The sequence below is a fragment of the Macrobrachium rosenbergii genome, chromosome 42 (assembly GCF_040412425.1).
Source record: "Macrobrachium rosenbergii isolate ZJJX-2024 chromosome 42, ASM4041242v1, whole genome shotgun sequence".
NCBI classification, from domain to species: domain Eukaryota; kingdom Metazoa; phylum Arthropoda; class Malacostraca; order Decapoda; family Palaemonidae; genus Macrobrachium; species Macrobrachium rosenbergii.
Window position 1 is genome coordinate 35,587,693 of NC_089782.1, and position 22,687 is coordinate 35,610,379.

Here is a 22,687-nt window from a genome sequence, read left to right on the forward strand (position 1 = left end):
GGAGGAGGAGGAGGAGGAGGAGGAGGAGGAGGTGGTGGAGGAGGAAAAGGAAAAGAAGAAGAAGAAGAAGAAGGAGGAGGAGGAGAGGAGGAGGAGGAGGAGGAGGAGGAGTTCCTGTGCCAGGTCCTCTCGGGTTGGAATAATCAATTGTAGTTTGAGGCATCTCAGTAGCAAGGTTATTTAATACTTTAAGATATCAACATCTCAGTGGGAAGGTCAATTATATAATAGTTTAATGCTCTCTCAATAGGAAGTTTAATTAATACTTGAAGACATTTCAGTAAGAAGTTTAATTAATACTTGAAGACATCTCAGTAGGAAGGTTAATTAATCTTGTTTTACATACGCAAAATTCTCTGCTACCTTAATTTCTTCCCAACATGACAATTAATTAAATCGTTCAATCATTATAATAGATAAGCATATTTAATCCTTCATTTTCGCCTACGAAAAATTCTCTGCTACCTTCATTTCTTCCCAACATGACAATTAATTAAATCGTTCAATCATTATAATAGATAAGCATATTTAATTATTCTTGCCTACGAAAAATTCTCTGCTACCTTCATTTCTTCCGAACATGACAGTTAATTAAAAAGTTTAATGGTTATTAACGATAAACGCATTTAACTTTTTATTTCTTCCCAACATGACAGTTAATTAAAACGTTCAATGATTATTAAAGATAAACGCATTTAATCCTTTATTTCTTGCTAACAAACGTAGCTTAACTCTTTCAATCCTTCCCAGTAAGATAGGATGCTAAATCCTTTACTTCTTGCCTACCTGCCTGCCTGGTAGTAGGTTAAAATTTTTATTCTCTCATTAATTCCTCGCTCCATATTAGTCTCTGACACGATAAAACAACAGTCAATATTCTTAGTTTCTTTCCAACAGAGCACCACTTTAGATCATTCATTCATTTCCAAGAGGATTGCTTTCGATACAGTTTCTTTTCCAACAAGGCTGCAGCTCAAATCTCCCTCTCCATTCCATACAGGCCTTATTTAATCGTTTATTCATTTCAAACAGGGTTGCATTTGACATATTTCTTTCTTTCCCAACAGAGTTCTAGTTCAAATCTTCCTTTTTTTTAAAATAGGCCGTATTTAACCGTCTGGTCATGTCAAACGGGATTGCAGTTTTAAACCAATTCCTTTCCAAAATGGCCGTAGTTGAAAACATTCATTCCTTACATAGTTGGCTGTGGTTTAAATCTTTCTTTCTTTTCCAACAGGGTAAATGTTTTTTTGCCTACAAGATGGTAGTCTAAGAACATATCTGCCCTAAAATGGAAGACTTCACTATCTGCAAAAACACAAAACTGAGAAAAATGGTAGATCCTCCTTGGACTTTGCACTACTGAATACTTTGCAGATCACAGGAGTAACTTCTGCAAATGGCACCAAAAACACAAATTGAGGCAAATAGTAGATACTACAGTTTTTCCCTTGCCTTACTAATGATTTGCATTGCAGAATCATTCTGAAACTGGAGTAACTTCTGTATTAGTGTTGCAGTATCTGCAAAAACACAAAACTGAGGCAAATAGTAGATACTACAGTTTTTCCCTTGCCTTACTAATGATTTGACAGATACTGCAAACGGGACCCCCTAAACACTCGTGGAAAGCATTGCAGAATCATTCTGCAACCGCAGAGCAACTTGTGTATCAGTGTTTCACGAGCCCAACAGGTGGCATACCCCAATTTCAAAAATTCTGCAGATACTGCACTCTTCCCATTTCAGGGCAGATTCATCACTGCCCACCCACAAGACTCAAGGCCATAACGCCCCCTCCCGTCCCCTGCAGGATAATGGTGCGTGGCATCTCCTACACGGTGCACGGCCTGGTGCCGGCGTCGTGCGTCTTCGCCGACCGCTACAACAGGGAAGAGGTCGTGAGGTCGTTCGGAAGGGAGATCAACCTCAACCCGCCTCTGGTGCTGGGTCAATTGCCCGACATACCCGAGGAACTGCTCAAATTAGATCAGGTACAGCGAGGGGGCGGCAGGTTCTCTCTCTCTCGTTGGAGAGAGAGAGAGAGAGAGAGAGAGAGAGAGAGAGAAGAATTTTATCAGGTACAGCGAGGAGGCAGGCTCTCTCTCTCGTTGGAGAGAGAGAGAGAGAGAGAGAGAGAGAGAGAGAGAGAGAGAGAGAGAGAGAGAGAGAATTAGATCAGGTATAACGAGCAGCATGGAGGTTCTCTTGTTGGAGAGAGAGAGAGAGAGAGAGAGAGAGAGAGAGAGAGAGAGAGAGAGAGAGAGAGAGTAGAGAGAGAGCGAGGAGGAGGTTCTCTCGTTGAGAGAGAAACAGAGAAATAGATCAGGTACAACGGGCAGCACGGAGGTTCTCTCGTTGGAGAGAGAGAGAGAGAGAGAGAGAGAGAGAGAGAGAGCATTGTTGATACAAATACCCAATTTAAAATCTGGTACAATAAGAAATCAAGAAAACAATTGAAAACAATTCAATGGTCTCTTATGCTTGCTCCATACCAACTTTTATTCATTTTAAATAACAATAATAATAATAATAATAATAATAATAATAATAATAATAATAATAATAATAATAATAATAATAATAATAGTGGAGAAACAAACCCACATTTATGTATGGGTACGTATCAGGGGAATCGAACAGATTCCCGAAAGATCTCTGTAGAGATTTATTTTTAAATATATTTGTACCCATACATAACTGTGGATTTGTTTCTCCATTTCAAGACTCGTGCTACTATGAGTTGTAGTTGTAGTAGTAGTAATAATAGTAATAATAATATTATTAATAATAATAATTCCCAACACAAAGCAGACAGCAGAGCAAATATGAATTTACGAAGGGCTGATCAAGATAACAGTTCTTCACTCAACGGATAACGGTTGCTGAACACGAATGAACGAAAATCATTTGAAAAGAGAGCAGTTCGAATGAACTCCTCATGTAATGCACAGGAATTAGGGAGGGTTGCAGCGTGATAATCACTGCACAATAACAAACTAAATAATCAATAATTAACGTAGGTAGAAAGATGGATAACAGTGACTAAAAATATAAGACAGTGTAACAGCGTGTAGAAGAATTCTGACATGAAAAAAAGTACAATAAAGAGTGTGATTACAGGACAGTACAACGTAAGATGTGAATACACATTATAGTAGAACGGTGAAGTGACAATTTGGGAAAACGGTCGAACTGTGATTGGTTAATGAAAAGCCACTGTATACAACTAAGTGAAATATATCACAGGAGCTTCGACCCTCACTGAGGACCTCTACAGCTGTTGTCAATACAAACACGGAGAATGTGTTTTTATCAATGAAGAGTTGTGAACGCGAACAGAATGAAGGTAAGTGTATAGTAATAGTAAACACAAACTGAGATACTGAAGGCGATGATTACAGTATAATGATAACAATACTGATGAATAGTGATAATTAAAGTTACGGTTTGATAAAATGGTGAAAATAAACATAGCAAGAAATAACACAGCAACATCAGAATGACACCAGAGGTTTAAGGTTAAAAGAAATGCCTATGGATACAGTGTGAAACAGTTTTGGAATAACGAAGTAAATAGATGAACTGAAGAATTAGTAACAGTAAGCGGAAAATTTACAATAATATGGAATAATATTTTCAAAAAAGGTAAAAAAAAATAACTTGCTGTGAGAAAAAGATAAGGGAGTGACGGAAAAAGGGTGAATTAAAATATGGAAGGGAAGAAAATATTTCCTGGTGAAAATAGAAAAAGACAAGAATGTTTATTAATGAAAACAGAAAAGGACAAGATTATTTATTAGTGGAAATAGAAACAAGACAAAAATATTCATTTGTGAAAACAGAAAAGAAAAGAATATTTATTAAGAAAACAGAAAAAGACAAGAATATTTATTAGTGGAAATAGAAAGACAAGAATATTTATTTGTGAAAACAGAACAAGACAAGTTTATTTAATAATGAAAAGAGAAAAATACAAGAATATTTATTAGTGGAAATAGAAAAGAGACAAGAATATTTACTTGTGAAAACAGAAAAAGACAAGAATATTTATTTGTGAAAACAGAAAAGACAAGAATATTTATTTGTGAAAATCGAGAAAGACAAGAATATTTATTAGTGAAAACAGAAAAATACAAGAATGTTAGTGAAAATAACAAAAGAAGAATATTTATTAGTGAAAATAAAAAAAAGGAAGAATATTCATGAGTGAAATTGAAAATGACACGAATAATTATCAGTAAAAACAGAAGACAAGAATATTTTTTAGTCAAAACAAAACAAAAAAGACAAGAATATTCATTAGCCAATTAGAAAAAGACAAGAATATTCATTATTGAAACAGAAAACGTAAAATATTCAGAAAACAAAAAGAACAGTGATTTTTTAAAAAGTCAAAATTAAGATAAAAAATATAGACAAGAACACTCATTAGTGACAATATGGAAAAGTAAAATTAAAAAAGTGAAAATATTCGATAGTGACAATATTGCAAAAAGTAGAAAAGTGATAGTGAAAAAATTCATTAGTGAAAATAGGAAAAGAATTAAGATGAAAATATAGTGACAATAAAAGGAAAATATGGAAAATTAAGAAAATGAAAATATAGGATAGCAGAACACTGATGGTGACAATATGGAAAAAGTAGAATAGTGATAGTGAATCTAAAGACGAGTAGAACACTGACAGTGACAACATGGAAAAAGTAGAACAGTGATAGTGAAAATATAGGAGAGCAGAACAGTGATAGTGGCAATATGGAAAAAGTATAATAGTCATAGTTAAAATAAAGGAGAACAGAACAGTGATAGTGACAATATGAAAAAAGGAGAATAGTGATAGTGCAAATAAACAAACGAACAATGAGAGCAGAAATAGAGGGCAGCAGAACAGCAGGAGTGAAAATATGAGACAACAGAAGAGTTAGTGAAAACAATGGAAAGTAAATCAGTGAAAGTGAATATATGGAACAACAGAATAGTGAGAATGAAAATATAACGCAACAGAACAATGAAATGACTAGCAGAACAGTGAGAGTGAGAATACAGGACAGCAAATGAGGAAGAGTAACAACGGAAAGACGGCTGAATAATGAATGAAAAATATAAGAAGATTAGAAAATTTAATGAAAACAAAAACATGACAGTAAAACGATGAAAGTGACGACATGGAAAAATATAATGAAGAGATCAAACACAGGACAACAGAACAATGAGAGTGAATACGCAGGACAGTAGAATGGTGAAAGGGACAATTAGGGAAAACGGTAGATTTGCGGTTGTGAAAAAATAAGGCAAACGAACAGTGAACGATAATATGAACAGGCATTAAAGAACAACGGACAGTGAGAGTGATAATATGAAAAGACCTTTAAGAACAGTGTAAAAACAGAGAAAGAAAATAGATTAGCGAATCAAAACACGGGAGATTACCAGAAGAGTGAGCATGAGACTGTGGAAAGGCGATAGAAAAGGGGAATATGGAAGGGTAACAGAGGAGAGTGAAAATATGCAAGAACAGCAGAATAGAGAGAATAAAAATAAGGATATGGACCATAACAGAGGAAAATATTTATTCTTGTCTGTTAAATGGGAGGGGAGTCAATTATTCTTTTTTTTTTAATCCGAAACAAGGAATAAACAGGAAAAAAGGATGATGTTAAAGAAGATCTGAGAGACAAACAATTGTCTGAGGACGATGTGTCTGACCCGAGCCAAGTGGAGGAATGCTGTCAGAAACATCGACCTCACGCGGAAGTGGGAAAAGATGCAGAGAAAGAAGAAGAAACTGTGAAAAAAAAAGGACTTTAAATTCAACAAAGAGTACATGAAAGATTATAAGAAATTAAATAAACAGCGTATAGTAGGAGAATGTAAATTCACATCAGAGGTGAGAAAACATTACTCGGAATGGAGATAAGAAATACCTGTTGTAGTCCTGGAATTCGAGGACAGTATGACGTCAGGGAAGTGAAAAGAAAAGAAGAGAAATTCCAAATTAGAAAAGTGAAGAGGAACATTAATCATTAGCGCAACAATATGGGATATTAGAAAAGGAATAAGATTATGAACAAGGAGTGAAGAAAACTAGTGAAAATTCAAGCGCAAAATGACATTGGAAAAGTGAGGGGGGGGTGTGGGAAAATTCAAAGACTCTAACATTTGAAAATTAGGATGCAGTATGATACAAGTGAAAACGGGAAAAATAAAATTTCTTGTACTGTGAAAATAAAGTTAAAATTTTAATACAGTATATCAGAAAAGTGAGGAGAGAATTCAATGGCAGAAAAGCCAGAGGAAATTTAGAACACAGGACATCAGAAGAGAAGGGAAATTCAGACTGATATTAGAACAGAAGGGAAATTCAGACTGTGATATTAGAAGTGAAGGGAAATTCAGAATGTGATATTAGAACAGAAGGGAAATTCAGACTGTGATATTAGAAGTGAAGGGAAATTCAGACTGTGATATTAGAACAGAAGGGAAATTCAGACTGTGATATTAGAAGTGAAGGGAAATTCAGAATGTGATATTAGAACAGAAGGGAAATTCAGACTGTGATATTAGAAGTGAAGGGAAATTCAGACTGTGATATTAGAACAGAAGGGAAATTCAGACTGTGATATTAGAACAGAAGGGAAATTCAGACTGTGATATTAGAACAGAAGGGAAATTCAGACTGTGATATTAGAACAGAAGGGAAATTCAGACTGTGATATTAGAAGTGAAGGGAAATTCAGACTGTGATATTAGAAGTGAAGGGAAATTCAGACTGTGATATTAGAAGTGAAGGGAAATTCAGACTGTGATATTAGAACAGAAGGGAAATTCAGACTGTGATATTAGAAGTGAAGGGAAATTCAGACTGTGATATTAGAACAGAAGGGAAATTCAGACTGTGATATTAGAACAGAAGGGAAATTCAGAATGTGATATTAGAACAGAAGGGAAATTCAGACTGTGATATTAGAACAGAAGGGAAATTCAGACTGTGATATTAGAAGTGAAGGGAAATTCAGACTGTGATATTAGAACAGAAGGGAAATTCAGAATGTGATATTAGAAGTGAAGGGAAATTCAGACTGTGATATTAGAAGTGAAGGGAAATTCAGACTGTGATATTAGAAGTGAAGGGAAATTCAGACTGTGATATTAGAACAGAAGGGAAATTCAGAATGTGATATTAGAAGTGAAGGGAAATTCAGACTGTGATATTAGAAGTGAAGGGAAATTCAGACTGTGATATTAGAACAGAAGGGAAATTCAGAATGTGATATTAGAACAGAAGGGAAATTCAGACTGTGATATTAGAAGTGAAGGGAAATTCAGAATGTGATATTAGAACAGGAGGGAAATTCAGACTGTGATATTAGAAGTGAATGGAAATTCAGACTGTGATATTAGAACAGAAGGAAATTCAGACTGTGATATTAGAAGTGAAGGGAAATTCAGACTGTGATATTAGAAGTGAAGGGAAATTCAGAATGTGATATTAGAACAGGAGGGAAATTCAGACTGTTATATTAGAAGTGAAGGGAAATTCAGACTGTGATATTAGAACAGAAGGGAAATTCAGACTGTGATATTAGAAGTGAAGGGAAATTCAGACTGTGATATTAGAACAGAAGGGAAATTCAGACTGTGATATTAGAAGTGAAGGGAAATTCAGACTGTGATATTAGAAGTGAAGGGAAATTCAGACTGTGATATTAGAACAGAAGGGAAATTCAGACTGTGATATTAGAAGTGAAGGGAAATTCAGACTGTGATATTAGAACAGAAGGGAAATTCAGAATGTGATATTAGAAGTGAAGGGAAATTCAGACTGTGATATTAGAACAGAAGGGAAATTCAGACTGTGATATTAGAAGTGAAGGGAAATTCAGACTGTGATATTAGAATAGAAGGGAAATTCAGACTGTGATATTAGCAGTGGAGGGAAATTCAGATTGTGAATTAGAAAAAAATTCAGGATGTGATATTAGAAGTGAAGAAAGTCAGACTGTGATATTAAAAATAACAAATTCAGACTGTGATATTAGAAGTGAAGGGAAATTCAGAATGTGATAAAACAGAAGGGAAATTCAGACTGTGATATTAAAAAGGTGCAGACTGAAATATTAGAACAGGAGAAATTAGTACTTTAGAAATTGAGTGAAGGGAAATTCAGACTGTGATATTAGAAGTGAAGGGAAATTCAGACTGTGATATTAGAATTGAAAGGAACTTGTGATATAAGATAAGAAAAAATTCAGACTGGTGATTATGACAACATGAAGGGAAATTCAGACTGTGATATTAGAAAAGAAAAATTCACAATGTGATATTAGAAGTGAAGGGAAATTCAGACTGTAATATAAGAAAAGTGAAGGGAAATTCATTAATGTGATATTAGAACAGAAGGGAAATTCAGATATTAGAAATGAAGGGAAATTCAGACTGTGATAAAAGTGAAGGAAATTCAGACTGTGATATTAGAACAGAAGTGAAATTGTTGACTGTTATATTAGAAGTGAAGGAAATTCAGACTGTGATATTAGAAGTGAAGGAAATTCAATTGTGATAGCAGAAAAGATTTTGATATTACAAGTGAAGGAAAAACAGGAAAATTTCAAAAGTCATGTTAGAAGAACAAAACGAAACTGGAATGCACCACACGATTAGAAAACGATGTGAGTGGTATTAAAAATGTGCAGAGAAAGTCTGAAAACGGTGATATTAGTATTTTAGGAAACTGAGTGGAAATTAAGACAATGTGATGAACTTAAAGTGAAAGTAAATTGTAAAGAAGTTGGAATATAAATAAAAAAATTCGAGATTATGACAACATATCAGACAAGTGAAAAGAAAAATGTACAATGAAAATTAAGGAGAAAATGAATTATAAGAAAAAGTAATCATAATGTAAAAGACAAGGAATAATTCAAAGATAGTGAAATCATTCTAAAAATGAAGGAAAATTTTAAAGAAAGTGAAATTGGTGGAGTTTTATATTAGAGAAATAAGGTGGAATTTTTAGGACAATTTACATCAGAAAAGATTTTATTACAAGAGAGAGGAAAATTTCAAAGAGTGCGATAATACACGAGTCAGAGGAAAACGAGAAGTAGTGTTTGTAGTATAAAAGTGAGGGAAAATTCGAAGGATTTTTGATAATAAAAATTATTTTTGACCGTATGATATCATTAAAATTTAGGGAGATGATCTCTGATGGAAAACGGTAAACTCAAACGTGTCATAAACGTGCAAAAAAAAAAAAAGTCAATATTCGGCTAAGAAAAAGTTACAGAACAGCAGACATGACAAAGAAATACCGAATAATTAACAAGAACATTTCAGACTTACAGAAATCAAGAAAATGACAGAAAATAAATATACAAAGACCCACAAAGAGACTGTTCTATAACCAATACTAAACACCACACATACTGAATCGCATTCGAGAAGAAAGCGAAAGACTTTCTGCTGGAAGAAAGCGACAGAAATTTCACTAAAAACTTTTTGAAACACATACGAGAAAAGAATGGCTAGAAAGAAGGGTTTCCTGATGCCAAATGAAAAGATGGCTACGGAGAAAAGATGATTACAGAAAAGATAATCTGACTACTCACCGAAGAAGCACGACGTCTGAAGAATGGCGTGACGGACGGACAAACAGACAACCGGCACCTGGAAAGACATTAAATGATAATTAGGGTAGGGATATGACCTGAAAGATTCTTTTAAGTATCACAGAACGAAGCCGAAGATGGAAGAGTAATAAATGAAAAGATGGAATAAGGGCCAACTGTCCCCATCGTCCGGTAGCTAGTATTTGAAAGCTTATAACTTTGGCGAATAAAATCTCCGCCAGATACCATCCAGTTAAAATAGGGTCCTATATAGATATCCATGAGAATGTGTTTTACAGAAATATATTTCTAACTCACCACGGGACCGAACCCCGGCCTTTCGAGTGAGAGTCCTGGGCACTAGCAATTCGGGCACAAAGGTCATGAAAGGAGTTGGAACCTGCGTTCCCGCTCGAAAGACCATTCGGTATATGAGTTAGAAAAACAAAATATATATATATATCTATTAATGCAAATATAAATATATATATATGTTTAAATGATATATATATATATTATATATATATATATATATATATATATATGTATATATATTACATTAAACTATTCTGTTCCTCTTTCTAATTCATATATATATATATATATATATATATATATATATATATATATATATATATATATTTATATATATACATATATAAATATATAAATATATATACATATATAAATATATATATATATATATATATATATATATATATATATATATATACATAAATTCTTTACAGTTACAAACCAGCTAAACGAATGCCTTCCGCGGTTGCCCTTTCGCAGGTATTTATCAAAAGCGAACTGAAGGTGGGAGTGGTGTACGTGAGAGAAGAACAGTACACAGAGGAGGAGATTTTGGACAACAACGACACTTCCCCCCTCTTTGAAGAGTTCCTCCAGATTCTGGGAGATAAAGTCAGATTGAAAGGTAAGGACACAGCTATATGAGAGAGAGAGAGAGAGAGAGAGAGAGAGAGAACTTTGGTCCTGTATCAAAATGGACTTACACAATCAAAAGTCAATATGTATGAATACTTGATCTTTGCTCCTTATGCATAAGCATTTGCCTAAGTGACATGATAACGTCCTGATGTATATTATACACACACACACATTTATACATGTATACATGTGTGTGCGTGTATGCATAGATGTATGTATAACTATATATATTTATGTATACATACGCATACAAATATATATTCTCATACATATAAACATATACATCTGCTATGAATTTAGCTACCATTTTGAACTTCCTACCCTAAATCCTCAATCACACCAAGATTATACATTAATTAAGCATCTGAAATAGTACCTCAAAGTAAATATTTCTAAATCCACTCAAACGCGACTGCATCATCAGCTGAATCACTCTTAAATATCTTAAATGCTTTCTTTCGCAGGATTCGACAAGTACAAGGGAGGTCTGGATACGGTTCACGACCTGACGGGACTGTATAGCGTCTACGCTCACTGGAGAAACATTGAGATCATGTTTCACGTTTCTACATTGCTGCCTTATGAGAAACATGATCCCCAGAAGGTAACTCACGGGGGGAGAGAGAGAGAGAGAGAGAGAGAGAGAATTAAGCATCAAATATATGTAGAGAATTTTCCCAAATGTAAAAACTTAAGAATTACATAAATAACATTCTTGAAACGAGAGAGAGAGAGAGAGAGAGAGAGAGAGAGAGAGAGAGAGAGAGAGATCCATCAGCACACCTGAAAGAGACCTTACCTTACAGACCTTACAGACCTTAAAATTCGTTCAGGTTGCCCCAGGTCCCTTTGAGGCAGGATGTCTACCAGAGTTGCTAACGCATCTTCCGGTATATTTTGCATCTTCCAGTCTTGGATGGTCTGGGATGCATCTTAGATATTTGTCGAGCTTATTCTTAAACACATCTACGCTCACTCCTGTTATGTTCCTCAGATGAGCTGGTAGCGCGTTGAATAGACGCTGCATTATCGATGCTGGTGCGTGGTGGATTAATGTCCTGTGTGCTTTCAATTTTCTGGTATAGTTTTTGGCAAAATCTATCTGCTCTTTTTGATAATTTTAGTTCCATGATATTTTCGGTAATTCCTTCTATCTGTTTCCATGCTTGAATTACCATGTATCGTTCTCTTCTCCTTTCAAGACTATATAAATTTAAGAATTGTAGTCTTTCCCAGTAGTCAAGGTCCTTAACTCTTCTATTCTAGCTGTAAATGACCTTTGTACACTCTCTATTTGTGCAATATCCTTTTGGTAGTGTGGGTACCATATTATATTGCAATATTCAAGTGGACTACGAACGTACGTTTTATAAAGCATAATCATGTGTTCAGCTTTTCTTGTTTTGAAGTGCCGGAACAACATTCCCATTTTTGCTTTTGCATTTTGCCAATAGAATTGCTATTTGTTCATTGCATAACATATTCCTATTCAACATCACACCAAGGTCTTTAACTGCTTCCTTGTTTGTGATTGTCTCATTAAGGTCCTTTATATGCATATAGCATTCCTACTTTATCACCATAGTTCATTGATTCAAATTTATCAGAGTTAAATACCATCCTATTTATCTCTGCCCATTTATATATTTTATTTAGGTCTCTTTGAGAGTTCTATCTTCATCACAAGCAATTTCTCTACTTATTCTTGTGTCATCTGCTGAAACTTCTTACTACTGAGTCCTTAACATTACTGTCTATGTCTGCAATCATAATCACAAACAGCAATGCAGCTAACACCGTACCCTGTGGTACACCGGATATTACCGAGCTTCATCCGATTTCTCATCGTTTGCAATCACTATCTGTTTTCTGTTTTGCAAAAATTCTTTTATCCATCTTCCTACTTTGTCAACAATGTTATGTTTTCTAATTTTTTTCGAAACTAATATATTATGATCTACCTTGTCAAAAGCTTTTGCAAAGTCTAGGTAAACCACATCTGTATCTTTTCATTTATCATATTTTTATATATGCTTTCATGGTGGACTAACAGTTGAGTTTGTGTACTTTTTCCATACAAAACCATGTTGTCATATTGAACAATGAGAGAGAGAGAGAGAGAGAGAGAGAGAGAGAGAGAGAGAGAGAGAGAGAGAGAGAGAGAGAGAGAGAAATTAATTTTGATAATATTCAACAGCGGGTATACATATATACACGAGATTGAGGAAACGGTGAGTAAAAGTCTGGTGTTATATCACCACAGATTAAATGGCTGTATTATACATACGTATGTATATACATGCATATATCTTTGTATATATATACATATACATAATGTTAAAATCTCTTTGTCTCCTACTTCCTAAAGACCAATCTTATTTCAATAAGCATAAGAAACATCCATAAATACAAAACTATGCCCTACAACAAGAGTAAAGTCATGCGATAATAACATCTCTACCCTGTAACTGCACAATACAAAGCACCCTGGAACCTCCACCTCCCGTTTTCTTTCAGCTTCAAAGAAAACGACACATCGGAAACGACATCGTCTGCGTGGTGTTCCTGGAAGCTGACAACACCCCGTTCTCCCCGGCCTGCATCAAGTCCCACTTCCTCCACACCTTCATCGTTGTCAGGACGAGTCCGAGGATCAAATTCAAACCTACCAGATACGAGGTAATGCCCCCGGCAAGTAGGCTACTGGGCTTTCAACTGAAATACTTTCTAGTCTGCAGTCACTTAAAACATTCGAAAGGGCACATATACATATATATAAATACATATATACTATACATTTATATATAAATATATATATATATATATGTATGTATACATAATGTGTACTTATACATAGAAATAATCAACACACAATCACGTGTGGAACAGAAATAAATTTCTGACGCACTTCAGGATCGAACCCAGGTCTTCCAATTGAAAGAGGAGACTTGTGTGGCCTGGTTGGCAGCGGTCTCGTCTTTCAGTTGAAGACCTGGGTTCGATCCTGAAGTGAGTCAAATTTATATAAATTTATATATATAAATTATATATATATATATATATATATATATATATATATATATATATAAAATACATATATATATGTATGTATATAATCCAGTTTGCCAATTTCCGTAAATTAACTTATGGTACGCACGTGAATGAGACATTTTAGATTAATAACTAGGGATGCAGCATCGGGAACAAACGAGTAAGCGCTTGGCACTGATCTTCTGCCTGTTATGTTCCTGTGGTATTTGTGTACAGACAGAAACATATATTCAAATAGGACAGGGAGACAGACGGGGGTTGGGGGAGGAAGGGGGAAGGAGGGGGTGAGAAAAGGAGATGTTAGGACTACAATCAATAAAACAAAACGCTGGATCAGCTTTCAGCAAAAGAAAGACTGATAGGCCTAGCCTCAATAAAATGAAATGTGATACTCCTATTCCTTTCATCTTCCCATTACCAAGCCTTAGTAATTCTCTTTCTGCTCAGGTTTATTGACACCTTTCTGCTATCCATGATTATTTTCTTATTTTTATCGAGTATTCGGTTGCGCGTTCAGCTGGCCTTTGGCCTAACCAAGGCTGAGAGAAAGAGAAGGTTTGCTCACTTCCCCCCAAATCCCCCATGTGGGCGGAGCCTTCTCTACCTCCTTATTGCGTCAGTAGGTGAATTGCCGTAATGGGCAGGTACCTCTAAGATACGTCATCGCCTACGTAGTTTCCCCAGGTGGGAGGCGACTCCACCCAACTGGGCAGACCTTGTCTCTCTTGGCCTTGGTTACCCCAGGTGAGAGGCGACTCCACCCAATTGGGCAGACCTTGTCTCTTTTGGCCTTGGGCATAACCAGAAAGGCCACTGACGGCACTGGTTGAGGGTACAACCTCGGTCCATAAAACTGTACCGAAGAACGTCAACACCAGCCAACTCTTGTAACGCAACATCTTCCCACCAGGTGGCAGTGGTGTCGCGGGACGAAGTGGGCGCCTACAAGCCTTACCTGTGGGAGCAGAGCTGCTTCGAGAAGGGGCCCATGTTCCGGGAATGGCTCCTGACGAAGATCGTGAACGGGGAGCGGGCGTCCTACTCCGCGCCCAAATTCGCCCGCATGCAGGACCGGACCAGATCGCAGATGCTGGAAGATCTCGTCAACAACCTGCAGAACCACGCAGAAACCGGACAGATACCCAAACCTTATAGGTATGTTGAGCCAAGAGACTAAGTCTACTAAACAGACAATGCAGGACTTGCCTTGCTCTGAACTTCTGACCTTCAAAAAGCTAACACTGAGTATTTGATTGATAACCTTTGATGATCATTTCTTGCAAAACAAACAGAAATATTTTCAAGTTACCAGCACACTACCATTTCATTCAATGTGTTCAGAGATGACCTCCTATCAGTAATACATCACACACAAAATGTTCTTTCCTCCAAAGGTTAAACTGCGATCAAATTGCTTTAATATATTTGATTCAGGGTTACTTTAGCCTCACAAGTTCTCTTGATTCAACGAAAAGCCCTTTTATCTACCTCAGAAGTCCTCTTGCTAAAATCAAAAGTCCTACTGTTTCACTCACGAGTCCTCTTGTGTCCACGAAAAGCCCTCTTATCTACATGATAAACCCTCTTACTCCCCACATAAGCTCTCTCGTCCCGCTAGTAAGTGCCCCTGGACTTACCCTCCTTCGAGTGCCACTTGACAGACCGTTCCTCCTCCTTCCTCATCCGCAGACGGGGTTCTTGGCGACCTATTGGCCACATGCGTCCTTCCTCACCACTGCTGGACTCAGTGCGGGACTTATTCGAGGGCCATGACCAGCTCGCCAAGGACTTCACACGTGCCTTCCACAACAGCGAAAACCAATTCAACAACATGCTGTACGATGTCACCTTCCTGGTCGGGGCCGGCAAGGAGAAATTCAAGCTCTATGGCGTCAGGGCTATACTTGGTGTACGAAGCAGGTGAGTCAGTGAGGCGGTGCTTCTCTCTTCGTCTGACATTAAACGAGAGATTTTTTGCATGGACACAGACTGTCTGTTGTGTGTGTGTGTGTGTGTGTGTGTGTGTGTGTGAGAGAGAGAGAGAGAGAGAGAGAGAGAGAGAGAGAGAGAGAGAGAGAGAGAGAGAGAGAGAGAGAGAGAGAGAGAGACGTTCAGTACATATCACGTCAACTACCAACACTCATCTGCTTACAGTGACAACATTTTGCATGTACAAAGCATATGAGAGAGAGAGAGAGAGAGACTCAATATATATTATATCAACAACCAAGGCTCATCTAATCTGTTTACAGTGACAACATTTTGCATGTACAAAGCATGTGAGAGAGAGAGAGAGAGAGAGAGAGAGAGAGAGAGAGAGAGAGAGAGAGAGAGAGAGAGAGAGAGAGAGAGAGAGAGACTCAACAAATATCATGTCAACTACCAAGACTCATCTAATCTGCTTACACCAACAACAATTTGCAGCAACCTCGAGTGTCTTCAGCCATCCGCATTTCAGAATTGACAACAAGAATGGAGTCACCATTAATGAAGTTTCATCATTTAAATCCTGAATAATCAGAGTTTTGACACTAGCTGCGATAACTGGCGACATGTTTACTATTCCCAAAATATAATTCAACTTAAATAATGTAACTTATCTTTCAACTGCAATGGCTTAGAAAATGCGATGCTGTTGGATACACGAATGGGTCAGACATAAGTGCCGACAGATTTCAATGATTGGTTGATATCCAGGCGTCACAGTATCAGTGGTCTATGTTGTAAAATGGATGCCTTAATAATAATGAAAACTAACCAAACCTATATAAAATAAAGCAATATCTGCCTACCATACACACACACACACACACACACACACACACACACACACAGAATTAAAAACATGATGTACAAAGGCAGAAATAATATTGTGGAAAAAATACTTTATATTTCACCCTCTTATAATTTTGCATTGACGCAGATCACGTATGGAAATTCCAATTGCATTTTAAAAAAATAGACTTGAAAATTCTAATTTTTCATAACATTTAATAATTAACAAAATCTGTCCGGGCCATATCTCCAAGAAGGCCATTACTAACGTTACCAGGGGCTTGTTACGATCTCTATACTCCGGTGTATTTTGTTGATTATTAAATGTTATAAAAAATAGAATTTTCAAGTCCATTTTTTAAAATGCAATTGGAATTTCCATACGTGATCTGCATCATTGCAAAATTATAAGAGGGCGAAATGTAAAGTATTTTTTCCACAATATTATTCTGCCTTTGTACATCATTGTTTTTAATTGTGTGTGTGTATGGTAGGCAGATACAGCTTTCTTTTTATTTAGGTTTGGTTAGTTTTCACTCTTTATTATTAAGGCATCCATTTTATAACATAGACCACTGATACTGTGACGCCTGGATATCAACCAGTCATTGAAATGTACACTCTTAATAATACACAGTTAGACATTATCTTGAGAACGTTGTAATAAGATCTTTGTTCCTACGTTGTGTCCCGTTCTGTAGCATTCACGTGTAAATATCACTATCAATGTTATAAATACTTTTGCGAATTAGATTTAACGTTGTGAAACAGACTCCATCCAATTTTTTGGTGTATCATTACTTACATTTTTATCTATTGATTTATTTATTTTTTCTTTTTTTAATAAGTGATCTCTTCTTTCTGTATTTCCTATGGCCTTCTGTTACTTCTTTCAAATGAATACCATAATATTCTTTAGAATCTTGAATTTCAGGTCAATGGCTCCCTTTTGTGTCCATATGAACAGGGTTCATCTTCTGAATAATAATAATAATAATAATAATAATAATAATAATAATAATAATATTCTTTAGAAGCTTGAATTTCAAGTCAATGGCCCCCGTGGTGGGCTTGTTCCAATAATAATAATTCATTTTCTGAATAATAATAATAATAATAATAATAATAATAATAATAATAATAATAATAATAATAATAATAATAATATTCTTTAGAAGCTTGAATTTCAAGTCAATGGCCTTGGTGGGCTTGTTCCATATGAATAAGGTTCATCTTCTGAATAATAATAATAATACTAATAATAATAATAATAATAATAATAATAATAATAATAATAATAATAATAAGAAGAAGAAGAAGAAGAAGAAGAAGAAGAAGAAGAAGAAGAAGAAAAAGAATTTTCTCCTTTTCCCCCAGGGTTAATAATTTCCTCCCTCTCCCCCCAGGGTGTTCCAGGAGATGCTGTACGGGTTCAGTACGGGATTTGGGTCACCGCAGGTTTCGGTGGCTGACATTCTGGCTCGAGCTGTTCCCACACTCCATTCCCCTTCACACAAACCCAAGAGCTCAAACTTCCTACAGGTAAATTGAACTGAATGTAGAACTTAGGCCAAAGGCCAAGCACCAGGACCGATGAGGTCAATCAGCTCTGAAACCGAAATTGACAGTAAGAAGGTCTGTATGGGGTAACAGGAGGAAAACCTAGCAGCTGCACTATGAGTCAACTGTTAGGAGAGGGTTTAAGGAAGGTAAGATGGAAGAAAGAGAACATGAAAGGAGGTACAGTAAAAGGAACGAAAGGGGTTGCAGCTATGGGCCGAAGGGACGTTGCAAAGAACGTTAAGTAATGCCTACAGTGTACCTTACTCTGTTCAGAATCCAATTTCCTTTAGGTGAACTACCCACGCTTAAATTTCCTTCAAGCAAACCATACCTGTTCTAATTTCCAAATGGTAAACTGCCTGGACTTGGATTTCATGCAATTCTACTCTTCAGGGTCAGATCTCCTACAGGTTAAACAGCTAAGGCTCAAATTTTACAAAGGTAAACTGTCAGTGTTTAAATTTTTCATGGGTAAACTGTCCAAGATTAAATTTTCAGGGTGCAAACTCTCCACACTCAAACTTTCTACAATTAAACTGTCCATGCTCTAATTTCCTAGGCTAAGTACTATTGCTCAAATGTCTTTTATTTCCTAATGAGCACCATATTCTTTGGAAACTTGGATTTCAAGTCAGTGGCACCTGTGGGCTTGTTCCATATGAATAGGGTTCATCTTCTGAATAATAATAATAATAATAATAATAATAATAATAATAATAATAATAATAATAATAATAATAATAATAATAATAAAATTTGTTCATGCTCATACTGCGTGCTACTAAACTGTGTACACTAAAAATACAAAAATCTGCATGTCTGAATCACGAACTCACAGATGCCCTATACTTGTTATCTCAGATTATGCTAATTTTTCCTCAAGAATCTATCATTTCTCCATGGATATAACCCCTTCACACTTATCAGATTGTGTGACTCTCTGACCTAGGGCATTTTTTAACATTCTTTAAAACAAGGATATGAGCTATTTCCCCATTGCCTTCATCCCCTTTCTACCAGGTACCATAAATATAGAACTGCCGGCTCACACTGAGTCTGAGTGACTTGGCATAAACCTGAAGATTGTGACCAGTGACTAGTACCAAGACTCATGCCGAACAGAATGATTTTTATCCCCTTCTTCTTGTTCTTCTTCTGGGCATCACGCATCCAGTGTGGACAGTACAGGCTACTGTACTGAATAAAAACAAAATCCCATCCATTTTCTTATGCTTCTTCTTCTTCCAGGTACCAGACATCGAGACCCCTCGGCCCAAGAGTGTGCCCAACTCCCCGATAGTGATGCGAGCCTTCTCCAGACTGGGAACACTCACGGCAGGATGGGGTCGGTCTACCAAAAAGCACGACAGGCTCTCCGTAGAGGACAAGAAGAAGTGGGCTTCCTCGCAAGACTGCTCAGGTTTGGAAGAAGGAACTATATACTGTATATTCCTTAGACTATTGTAGAGTGAATGGTTGAAAGAAAGAGAATCACGCCATTTTTAATTTTCATCGAAAACCCTGCAAAACGAAGTTAATCTACTGAGACATGAAGTATTTTAACAACAAACACAGTTTCCAGTAACAAAACACTGATTAATATCTAATATCAAGTAGTGTGTGAGTGAAACATCTAATAACAGGTGTTGTGTAACTGTGACTTTTAATGACAGCGTCTAAATAACATATTAGGTATTGTGTAGCATCCTAAAATAGTAAAAGCTAAAAAGAAACATTCCTCTTCTACAGTGTGTTCATCTATACTGGTCTTAATTATGGCAAAGAAGATAGACAGAAACTGACAGGTGCGGCCTTACTGAATCAAACACATAACTCTGACTGTGTGCTTGTTGCAGGGTCTTAATGAATAACAAGCACAGGGTCTTAATTAATCGATAAAGACAAAATAGCGGCAACTTGGTACAGAGTTTACCATAACAAAACCACAACAGCTTACCTTGAGATTCCCTAAACCACCATTCATACATCTAGGCACCCCCAAAGCCACAATAACTCATCTCTCGAACGTCTAAAACCACAAGGTCTCAATCTAGCTCTCTCAAACCCCCGATTAGCTTATCTCTAGGAGCCTTAAATTTACAATAATTTTGTCTCTAGGGTGCGGGTAGTTCATGCAGGTTTCACTTGGAAACTAGGAATTGTACAAGGCAGTGGTTCTTGACCAGGGGTGCTTGCAACCCTAGGGGCTGCGTAGCCAGTTCCTAAGGGGTGCGAGGATGCCTATGAATAATTACAGCAAAATATATTTTTATATACGCATGTTATTTTTTCTGCAAAAATAAAAATAAAATAAAATAAATAACAATAATTATTATTATTCTTTTTTAAATTTATTTCAGCAATTCAGGGGGTGCGAGAACTGACTGCTGATTTGAAAGGGGTGCATACTAAGAAAAAGGTTAAGAGCCAATGGTATAAGGCATGAGAGAGAGAGAGAGAGAGAGAGAGAGAGAGAGAGAGAGAGAGAGAGAGAGAGAGAGAGAGAGAGAGAGAGTTAAATATACCTTTAGTTTTACCAGACCACTGAGCTGATTAACAGCTCTCCTAGGGCTCGCCAGAAGGATCAGACTTATTTTACGTGGCTAAGAACCAATTGGTTCCTTAGCAACGGGACCTACAGCTTATGGTGGAATCCGAACCACACAGTAACAACTGGTATCCTTGCAGGCAAGGAGGGGAAAGAGAAGCAGGGAGACAAGAACGCTCTGGCTGTCCCGCGACTGAGCGTCTGTGCAGACGTGGCCAAAGTGGACCGGGCACGGCTCTGCCAGACGGAGGTACGTGTGACCGTGCCCCAGACCAGCGAACAACGCCAGACCCAAGTACGGTAAACCCCAGACTCGTGCACGAACATGGTTTTTTTCAGCTGCACGAATGTAACGCCCCTCACTCACATACACACACAAACAAACTCACACACACACACACTCAAACACACAAGCACACACAATAAGAAATACAGCAAAGACGAAAACACAAATATAATGATAACCAAAAACAAAAGCAGTTCAAGAATCTCATAGAATTAGTATAAGTTACACATTCTCTGGTTAAATATATATATATATATATATATATATATATATATATATATATATATATATATATATATATATATATATATATATATATATATATATATATATATATATATATATATATATATATATACTGCCATGCCGTCACAAGGATCACGTGACTAAATGTAGCGCAAGAGCCAGAAGGAAATAGTCAGGGGCACAAGTATTATTTCATATACAATTCTTCAGGAAAGTACTATACCTAAAGGACCTTGAGAGGACTTAGTACTGTACCCTGAAGAAGTGTATATCAAATACACGAAAGCACTAGATACCTTTGTGCCTCTCGTTATTTTCTTTTGGTTCGTGCAAAATATATATATATATATATATATATATATATATATATATATATATATATATATATATATATATATATAAACAAAATGTTTCTAAAGCACTAATTTTAAATGCTATTCTCTGTTTTTATCTGCTGATAAACATACAAAAGAAGTGATTCTTGTACCCATTTTTTTTACAGGAGTCAAAATTTTATTGTTCAGGCAAACCACAATTTGGTAATTAGCATAGTGCCTTACACCTAAAAAAGGGCTCATAACTACCCATGCTCCACCAAGCGAAATCTGGGAATGCTTTTTTTTTTATCTGATTAATATGGGTACTGAAACAGTTCGGGAACCATCATCCACTTGTCATACATTGGTAACCTCAGAATATTTTTGTCTATTGCCTCCAGAAATGTGTCTGTAATCTCAGGAAAAAGGCTTCATTATGACATCAGGCAAAACTTTTCTTGGTCAAATGAAATAGTTTCCTCTGGCCCCAGGAAATCTTGTATATCACACTATGGCCTACAAAAACGTATGACCAATTGTCACAGATAGACTGGACGATTGCAACCCTACCATAATCTACCCATGCAACTTACGATACTGCAAAAAACATATTAAATAGAGCAGCAGTTAACAATTAAGGGTGTTGCACCTCGCGACAGGTTGACTCCAGCATTGGCTAAGTTGCACAGGCTCCCTATCAAAGCTTGGATAATGTTTAAAATATGTGTAATGACTTAGCAAGCCACCAAGACTGGGTGCCCAAAGTTTCTGAAAAGGCTTGCTGCTTCTAACAGAACCATCGGATGGAGTCGACACAAGATTAGCTACTGGTGGTTTCAAGTTCTTTGAGCCAAGATGCATTTTTAACAATGAAACCACAGTCTTTCCATTTGCAGCTCAGAGACTGTACAATAAACCCCAACTGGAAATCAGAAGGACTGAAAATATTAAGCCTTTCAAAAAAATTGAAGACTTTCTTATCCTCGAGTGTTATAACAGTGTGGATTTGAAAATTAATACCAAGTATACCATATAAATCTTAGAATGTCTGTAGGTTTCACAGGGCGCCTTTTGTGGAATGGGACCAGTCAAAAATGAAGCAAACCATAAACCTTAGGAGTTCTCTACCAGAACATTGGCGTTACAGCAAACCCACAACTCCCCTTTCATATCAGACATTTCTCATGTTTTATGAGAAGATTATATCAACCAATTGCAGTCTACATGTATTTATCTGACGGGGGTCTTCAGAGTGTCGTTTGTTACCGACGTTCCGTACTAAACCTAACTGTATTTGTCTGTACCACAAAGAAATCTACATTTGGAGTTTCCGAAAG

At 36.5% G+C, this 22,687-nt stretch overlaps 1 protein-coding gene and 1 long non-coding RNA gene across 14 annotated transcripts in view; one reads left to right on the top strand and one right to left on the bottom strand.

The window, feature by feature from the left end:
- LOC136828253 (uncharacterized) overlaps positions 1-22,687 on the bottom strand; it is a 295,190-nt gene that overhangs the window by 196,729 nt on the left and 75,774 nt on the right. For all 3 annotated transcript variants that reach the window (XR_010849971.1, XR_010849970.1, XR_010849969.1), the window contains exon 3: positions 9,611-9,668. This is a non-coding gene — a long non-coding RNA (uncharacterized lncRNA). The remainder of the gene's footprint in view (positions 1-9,610; positions 9,669-22,687) is intronic.
- The window catches only part of rsh (radish), a 181,943-nt gene that overhangs the window by 144,112 nt on the left and 15,144 nt on the right, over positions 1-22,687 (top strand). For 9 of the 11 annotated variants that reach the window (XM_067086098.1, XM_067086102.1, XM_067086103.1 and 6 more), the window contains 9 exons: positions 1,814-1,994; positions 10,406-10,550; positions 11,029-11,168; positions 13,082-13,243; positions 14,526-14,770; positions 15,305-15,535; positions 17,797-17,932; positions 19,202-19,373; positions 20,642-20,796. In XM_067086098.1, coding sequence (XP_066942199.1) covers positions 1,814-1,994; positions 10,406-10,550; positions 11,029-11,168; positions 13,082-13,243; positions 14,526-14,770; positions 15,305-15,535; positions 17,797-17,932; positions 19,202-19,373; positions 20,642-20,796 — 1,567 coding nt within the window. The remainder of the gene's footprint in view (positions 1-1,813; positions 1,995-10,405; positions 10,551-11,028; positions 11,169-13,081; positions 13,244-14,525; positions 14,771-15,304; positions 15,536-17,796; positions 17,933-19,201; positions 19,374-20,641; positions 20,797-22,687) is intronic. The other 2 variants (XM_067086104.1, XM_067086108.1) reach the window with 1 other exon arrangement.